The sequence below is a fragment of the Apaloderma vittatum genome, unplaced genomic scaffold (assembly GCF_000703405.1).
Source record: "Apaloderma vittatum isolate BGI_N311 unplaced genomic scaffold, ASM70340v1 scaffold44321, whole genome shotgun sequence".
In the NCBI taxonomy this organism is placed as follows: Eukaryota; Metazoa; Chordata; class Aves; order Trogoniformes; family Trogonidae; genus Apaloderma; species Apaloderma vittatum.
The window spans coordinates 1-8,727 of NW_009700529.1; the positions used below are offsets into that span (position 1 = coordinate 1).

At 40.2% G+C, this 8,727-nt stretch overlaps 1 protein-coding gene across 1 annotated transcript; it reads left to right on the forward strand.

Annotated features, from left to right (window-relative positions):
- Positions 1-282: 282 nt before the first annotated feature.
- Positions 283-643, forward strand: HSBP1 (heat shock factor binding protein 1; the record flags this gene model as incomplete). The annotated part of the gene is made up of 2 exons (XM_009878767.1): positions 283-349; positions 525-643. Coding segments are annotated over 2 exons (186 nt in total), but the record flags the coding sequence as incomplete, so codon positions are not given.
- Positions 644-8,727: the final 8,084 nt, after the last annotated feature.

An 8,727-nucleotide genomic window follows, 5' to 3' on the forward strand; every position in this document is an offset into this window, starting at 1 on the left:
GGGGCCTCCCTGCGTGCGGAGGGGTTGTCTGGGTCTGGGAAGGAGGTGTGGGAGTGCGGAGAGAAAGGCCCTTAATTTGGTACCGAAACAAGTGGCATCCTGTGGTTAACAGGACGCTGGAAGCAGCTGCTGTGGGGTTAGCCCTGGCTGTGGAACATGGGCGTTTTCTACATCACTGCTCAGCAGTGAAAGAAAACATGGTACTTACCTCGTTACATGAGATTAAATACTGTAACAGCCTCTACTGAAACTAAAGCAGACTTCTTTTTTCCTTTCTGTTAGGTGCAGACATTGCTTCAGCAAATGCAGGACAAGTTTCAAACCATGTCTGACCAAATAATTGGAAGAAATATCCTTTTTTAAAACAGAGATACGTTATATGCTACATAATCATGAGTATTTTTAAGTATATTTGTCAGTGGCTTTGTAAGATAAAGTTTGAGCAGCGCTGTAATAAATCAACAACAACAAAAAAAACCCCAACCACTACTGGATTACAATAGTATTCCTTAGCTCCAGTGAACTTGATGACATGAGCTGTCGCATAGATGACCTGGAGAAGAACATAGCAGACCTCATGACACAAGCGGGAGTGGAAGAATTGGAAGGCGAGAACAAGACCCCTGCACCTAACAAGAGTTAAAGTAAGAATGGCTTGCTGGCCTTGAAACAAATCCTCGGGTCACTTAAAATTACTGGCTTTAAGGTAGATGGACTTTTTCCTTTGATTTGTGAGGTAGCCTGAAATTCATGCAGAGCAGGATTTTGTATGTAGAATTGGTCTACATATATAGAGTTATATATTGTTATGATAAAAAAGCCTTAAGAAGCTCTCCTCAGCAGGCTCTTACTAGCTTCCTCACCCAGGATGTTTTCTTTACCAGTATTTGGAGGAGAGTTACTTTCTTCAAATCTAGTTGGTTTTGAGGAAGCGCCGTAGCCGTAGTCATCCTCTGGTACCCTGAAAGGATGACTGTCTTTGCAGCATGGGAAGAAGAGAGCAGGGAAAATACCAGTAACAAGATAAGCTGGTTTTTTGTTTGTTTGTTTGTTTCATCATATTCAAGTGCTCTGAAAAGGACCATAATCTTGTGTATGTTACCAACATCAGCTCCAGTTGCCATAGCTGGAAAGCTGGTGCGAGTGTGCTGCTACTCTTCCATCTTCTGCTGCATCCTATAGGCTTTGGCTCCCACTGAGCTGCTTAGGCTTGAGACTTGCTGCTGTGCGCAGGAGCTCATGAGTGAGTTACTGTCCATCAGCTGTAAATTCCTCTGGTGTAAATTAGGAGGTTGCTGGGAATAGCGACTTCCATGTCCCACTGAAAGCAGCAGGTCCTGTCTCAGTGTGAGACAACACTCGGGCAGGAAGCGATGTGTATTCTAGGGCAACACTCCGTGGAAAAAGACATTTCTTACTAATATTAAATGTGATGATACTATATTCTCTTAATTCTTCTCAGTAATATATTTTTAATTTTTTTTTCCCCAACAGGTTGCCAATAACTTGAGGTGAATCCTGGAAAACTTCTTTATTTCTACAAATCCTTGGAATTACAGAACAGCGTTTTGCAACTATTGTGTGTAAAAGCATTTTTATATTGTTACAGAGCTTGCATTCCTAATGTATATTGTATAGGTAGGAATAGGTTAGTTTATATTTTGATTTGTGTACTGTAATCTCACTTTTTGAATTCTTGTTATGAGGATCAATTAGTTGTGTAATTAAAACACAGATCTTATGGATCTCAACTACTGGGTGTATTTGTGAAGTCAATTTTTCTCTTTCTTACACTTTTTCTAGACGTTCCATTTTTGATAGCTAAACATCTAGAGACCCCCATCAAATGGAAATCGTAGCTTGTCCTACATAACTTTGTGGAGTGAAGCACAAGGCTGAAACTTGGCATTAAATGTATCTCTGAGCATCAGTCACTCAACTAGTAGAGAACTATGTGTTGTTTTCTCATAAATACAATAACGTGATTTGGGAAACATGAGACACTGAACATCAAAATTTTATCTCCTGTTTCTGGTATCGCCATACCCATGTGTTCCTAGAACACAGAAATAGTGATCTAACATTAGAGGCATCTGTACGCAGTTGAGCAACTACTGCCATTCAAATTGTTCTGTTTAGACAAGGAACTGTTAACTATGAATAAACTCACTATGGGCTTTAAGGTTTTTAACTATAAAAGTCTAATTTGGAAGTGGGAATGTGTCACTTAGCATCACCTTTGAATAATTGTGATTAAAGTGGTGATACCGGACAGAACAGGGATGGGATTGCCGGAGGGTCTGTGTATGGTCTTTCAGTTTAAATCACTGACTCATGATACAAAACAGTTTGCTAACAAAGTGAGGATATACCGAGTTAAAAAAAAGAGAAGAATCTGGTTAGAATTGTAAAGCCTTGCTTCTGTTTGAATAACTAGCTGGAACTGTTCAAAATGCTTGGTTTAGAAAGGTGTTTGCATTTATAATGATACTGATGTTTATGGGCCTGGAGTTTGCTGGATTACATGAGAGTGTTTTGGCAAAGCGTTTTGTGTCACTTGTAAAGAAAAATGACCAGTGTCGGATGTTACTGACAATCACTGCAGTGCTCCTCCAGCTTGAAATATAAGAAAGCACTAGTGGCAGGCAGCAGTTATGTGTGGACCACATTTCAGACTGCTCTTTGAATGCCACCAAATTAGCACCTGTGTATTATGAAGGCAGTATGACAGGTCATTTTTCAGAACCGAGGGGAAATTGTAATGAAAGCTCATAATGATAGGGGAATTTTGTGAACATAAGAAATGTATCAATATACCTTGTAACACCAGCCTTAGGCTCTTTGTAATGTCATTTTAAAAAATCTAATAAACTATTATGTGGTAATAACTAGTCAGGTCATATATATTTAAGCAAAATCTAGCCCAAGTATATCATTCTATGCGATCTGGTATTTAGCTGCAAGTTACAGAAAGGCTTTATCACAGCTGCTGCTTATAGAATACAATCTAGAATATACATCTGTTCTGCATAACAAAAAGGCAAGCATGATTCATGTCCTGTCAAATCTGGGTGTTAGCAGGTGATTACAATACAGAGCAAAGTCACAGGAAAGCATGTTAAAGTGGATGGTCCTTCCAAGCAGTGTTTATACGACTATAAATTCTCATTGGGCCGCCTTCCTCCAGTGGGAGAAAGAGCCGTTCTTGGATCTGCTTGCTTGTGTCTGAACAACTTACTGGAAATTTATTTCAGCTTTAAGAAGAAACTAAGTTCTTCAAGTCATTGGAAAGATTCTAATCGCTTTTCAGTAGCAATGGCTTTCCTCATAAATTTAACACTTAACTGATTTTGAAAAGTAACAATTCAAAACACGCCTTTCAGACAGGAAGGCATCGAAGCTCTTTAAATACTGCCTGGTTGTGAGTAACATGTTTTGCTCTTACTCAGAACCGGTGATAGAGCTTCTGCATATAAACAGCACATGCAAGCCCAAGTACGATCCCTTTTGGCCACGTTGTCTTGAAGTACAGTTAGTTTTATAGACAAGGCAAAGCAGATGACTGTTCTTAAGTGTTACTTTATATAGATTTGATTACACTTTACAAAATACGTTGTGTTCTCTTTTTTTTTTTTCCTGAATGACAAATATTTTGTTCCTTCTGCGGGACTGCCTCACTTGCAAAGAAAAGGATCAAGCCCTTGAATAAGGACTGTCTTCCTTGTTAGAATATGAAGAAAGCTGCTCCGTATATTAATTTAAATCAAACTGCATGCTGTATTCTCTAGGACTGTCATTTGAGAGTGCAGCTTGCATTTTTTAGTTGTTTATGCTCAAGTCTCTAAGCACTTCCTACTTGAAGAGAAATTTTTTGCTACCTGTCGTCACGGTAAGATACACTTGGATTTTATCGTCGATATATTCACCCCCTACTGTTTATTTTCACAAACAGCTATAGATTAAACGAACCGTACTCCGATTTCCTTGCACAAGCAGCCATTGCGGACGCTGCATTTTCCTGGTTTGCAATTCAAAGCTGCCATAACTTCGAGCAGACCTGCTGTAATTCATAGGCACAGTTGTTTGCTCTGCGGGCGTGAGGGAGCGTGGGCGGTGTAACGGGGCTTCTGGAGTACCAGGTGCCATCGAGGAGGTGACACAGCTGGCAAACACACTTTTGAACTTGACACTTCCTTTGTTGCTTCCATTCCTGGCCCTGGAGCAGCAAGGAAGAGGCAGGGAATTTGTTTGCCTGAGGTTACTATGCAAATCAGTAAGAGACCTAACCTGCCAGTCTGCCAAACCCTGGACGAGTGCTGCAGTCACTCAGCGGTTCTTCCGGCAAACTTAAAAGCACACGAAAATCATTTCTTCGTATTGTAAATACATTCAGCGCTTTGAAAAGAAAGTACTTTTGATTCAGTATGGTTTTGCTGTGAAATGCCTGTACACAAGGCCAGAGACACTGTCCCTCCTCTCTCTAAAACTACACCTGGTCCTGCAGGTTTTCTGGAGGTACTCACAAGGAATTATTTAATGAAGCCCTTCACTTTTCCTCAAGATTCTAACTTTCTAGCAGATAGTGCCTTCTAGTGGGCACACTGTCTCTCACAGAAGGAACACTACTGAGATTAATTACTTGGTTACCTTTAATGTGCAAGCTCAGATGTTAGGACTCTAATGAGCCACATGCTGTTTAGAAATGTGGTTATTACACAAGACACTGAGGTTTTGTCCACAATTAAGAAAATTAATAGGATGCACAAATCCCCTCCTGATCTTTAAGCCTTACTGTGTTTTGAAAAGACCTGATGCTGGCTGAGACTTTTTCTTTCCTGACTGCAATGTGGAGTTAATGAAATTAGGTCAGTAGGAAAATAAAGCATGGGAATAGAAACTTTACATCTTAGGAGCGTCCTGCGATAAGAAAGGTGAAACAAGAATTGTGTTTCTGACTAATGCACATGTGTTAATAGAAAGTGTTCTTGTATGTCATTTCGCTATAGGCCTAGCATTTTTATTAAGCTCTTGTAATTAGATACGTATGTATAAATACCTTCAGTTTACAAAGCTGTGGAATATACAGTCCTTGTTCAGGAGGTTAAATCCTGTTTGAAACAGCAACTGGAGAAGTGATGGAGTTAAGTTTTTCTCAGGGCTCAGCTTCATGACGTGTTCATACGACAAGTCTGGATGGGAGACTCGTGACCCTATTCGTGCAAACCCCGCCACAGATATGGGAAATAGAGCAAAACAATCCACCCTCTTATGGGGAAACCTGAGTGCTTGCTTGCTTAAATTTTGCTGAGAAACACAAGGACAGGACCTCAGTCATGTCATTATCTTTTTAAAAAAATACCTAGTTCCAACAACTGAAAGAGTGACTGTTAATGAATGCTACTCTGATATAAGGGAGGGAAAAAAACAAACCGAAACTTACACTTTTTTCAGTGAAATCAGCCCTCTTGTTATTGACACACAAAGTGTATTATAAAACAAACCTACTTAAAAATTAATGGGACTGCAAATGTAAAAATTAATGACAAATGCAATTGACATTTATTAGAAAAGACATCATTAGGATCTCCAACAAGTCAAGCAAAAAATTTAATCACGTTCTTATCAGAGGGTTACAAATAAATGTGGCATTTTAATACATTCGCCAAGTGTACCATGCAACTGAGAATTGGGTGCGTCTTAAAATAACCACTGATCCTTGAACAGGATTCACTGCTCTGAAAATTCTTTGCAAGCCCACTTCCAAATTATTAGTGTCACCCTGTTGTATGAGGAGGTAAAAAATTGTGCACTTCTTCACAAATAGGTCAAATTCTCACCTTTTAAATTGAACATTTTAATAACAAATATATTCAGAATCAGTACAGAATCCATAAGCAAGAGCTCTTTGGTTCATTGAATATTGCAGGTGGTATTGAGCAAGATAATCAGGAAAACTTGGATAATCGGATTTTAAATGCTCTTGATTTTATTTTTATACAAGGTCTTCACATTACCATTGTTTTTCTTTCAGGTCAAAACCATTTAAAAATACCAGGATAGCAGTTTAAGACTTTACTATGGAGCAACTGTGGAAAGGAATGTGACAATACAGCTTGAATTGCCCCACAGAGATCGAGGGCATGATCGAGGCCTCCCCTACATCCTCGCTGGAGACGCTCTTTGAGATTCAAGGTGACTGAGGAGTTTGATTATTGGTGCCACTCATTAGCAAGTGATGGAGTAACCTGAAGCCCTTGAAGGAAAAGTCTATCATTTGCATGATAAAGCTTGTTTAAATTCCATTTTGAGCACTTAAAAAACAACAGACAACAGTAAGCAATACAGAGTGACACCATCTGCCTTTTTTTTCGTCATCTTTTTGGTATTTTAAGCAAGGATGTTCTAAATACTGACAACTGGCTCTATGAATTCTGACTTCCTGCTCTCCGAATAGCGAGGAGCAAACCCAAATAAAAAGCAGATTTAAATCTCAGTTTTCACACATTATTGAGCTTGTGAGATGTGTTTCCAGATGAACCCGTTCCTCCCTCGTTTCTGTGGGAGGGGATATGGGCATTGCTGAAGCCCTTTCACCGAGGTTTATAACTGGGTCTGCATTTGGTTGGGCCACCTGGAAGTGCGAATAAGGTTCTGCTCCATGGAGACAATGATGAGATGAAGGGTTGAAGGAGCGGAGCAAGGCAAACCAGTCACGTTTACATCTTTATTTGGAGGCCCTTTATGTCCTGGTGCTGCTCCTTCTAAGGCTTGGGCTAGCAGAATGTCCTGTTCTTCCAAACACTGCAAAATTTATAGGAGCTCTGTGTTTTTCCAGTGATACAAGACAACAAAGAGAATGGAAATTTCTACTGTCTTTACACATTTGTAGCCTGGTTGATCCAGGGTGTTTTAGGAAACCCTGTTCCATCTCCCTGAAAGTACTGAACAAAATCAGTGTTTCACACATCACACAAAATTAAAAACAGATTTATTAAACCTGAGGCGTATTTAAAAATCAGAAGGCTTTTCATGCCGTAAGTTATTTTAAAATATCTTCGAAACTACTCCATAGGCTGGAGTTAAACAATTAAAATGCATAATCACATTTAAAAAGCAGCACCAAAAATGTAAGTCATTTTGCCACAGCCATTGCTGCAGCATGGTTTGATTATTTAATGTTATGCTGTAAAACCAATTTATACCCTATACCCTTGATCTCTGTTTCAATTTCAGGATGTTAATGCATGCACCATTGCTGTATTAACTGATAGGGCAGAACAAATACTTCAGGAAAAGTCATGATTAGAATTGGAAATCTCTCCCAACCATGTTTAATACCCAAAAGTACTCACCTCTCTGCCTTTTCCTGCAGATTTTCCCCACTGGAACCCTGTGTTTTATACCTGGAAAGAATGATTATTTAACGTCAGTAACAGGTGAACATAGAGCTCTACAGGGAGCATACAGATCCACTCACTCCTGCCATGAACGCTAAAATTCTCAGGCATCAACTAAATCTCTTCAGACTGAACAGTTACACCAACAAACAGCCTGTCCCTCTGGACAGAGAGAGCAAGCCGTTGCCACGTACCGTGCTGCAGAAATCTTAGGATCTGGGGACCTGAGTCTGAAGGTGCCAGAGGCTATATGTTCATTTTCCTTTCTGCATTACCTGCAGCTCCACTTTCTGCAAACTCTTCTATATTTTTCGTGCTGACTCTGTTTCACTGTGTACAACTCTGCGATGAGAAGATATTAGGGGCTTTGGGTCATGGAAGCACACCACATGTTTTGAAGCCTCCAACAGGGCCCTGAGTTCCGTTCACTCGCTACTGAAGGAAACGACACACTAGATAAACGAGGAGAATCATTGTTACAGGATAAATGATGTTGTATTCCAAGCACTAGCAAAGAAATGAGGGAAATTTGAGGAGTAGCTTATTTATAGGAATTTAGCCAGCAGGCAACGTTAACACAAGGGCTACCATCCCCTGTATTATTAATGCTTTATTAATTGTGTGCACACAGCCAGAAAAATGATTCATTACTCCTCCTTGTTCAAGACATATTGTGTATAAATATAGTTCACTATCGGAATAAGCACTCCCAAGCATCTCAGACTAACTACTTGTCCAGCAGGATAGAGCACGTACTCGCGCTCTTTGCAGAGCTCCTTGCACAACTGTCCCCAAATTCCTCCAAGAAAGAAGAGACATTGCAGATGATGGCTTGAAAGGCACAGGGAGATGAGCGTGGCATAGAGCAGGGGTATCCAGTTGGCATAAATGCAAGTCTTTGTCCCTTCAAATGAATGTGTAGGTATGATTCTGTGCCACTTACCCACAGTTGCCTTTTCACATAGCAACGGGACTCACATGGGAATTTACAAGGCTGGTGCCTGCCTTGGAGAAGGCAGAAGTGTGCAGAACTTCCCGGTGGCACAGCAAAGACTGTGGCAACCTTTTCTATGTCTGCAACAGGGCTGTCTCAAAAGCCCTGCTAAATAAACCCGATTCCTATAAAACTGAGTGGACAATGTGAAGGAGACAGCTTTGCCTAGAACTAAATGAAAGGTTATTTTCACTGCATACTTCAAATTCGCTCCGAGAGATCTGCCTGGTGTTTGCGTAACGAATCTTCATTCTGAGGACAGAAAGCTTTCATTTTTCGTATCCATTGGTCTTTTTCTTACAGGTTTACAGCTCATCTCAGAAAAGGATGGAAATC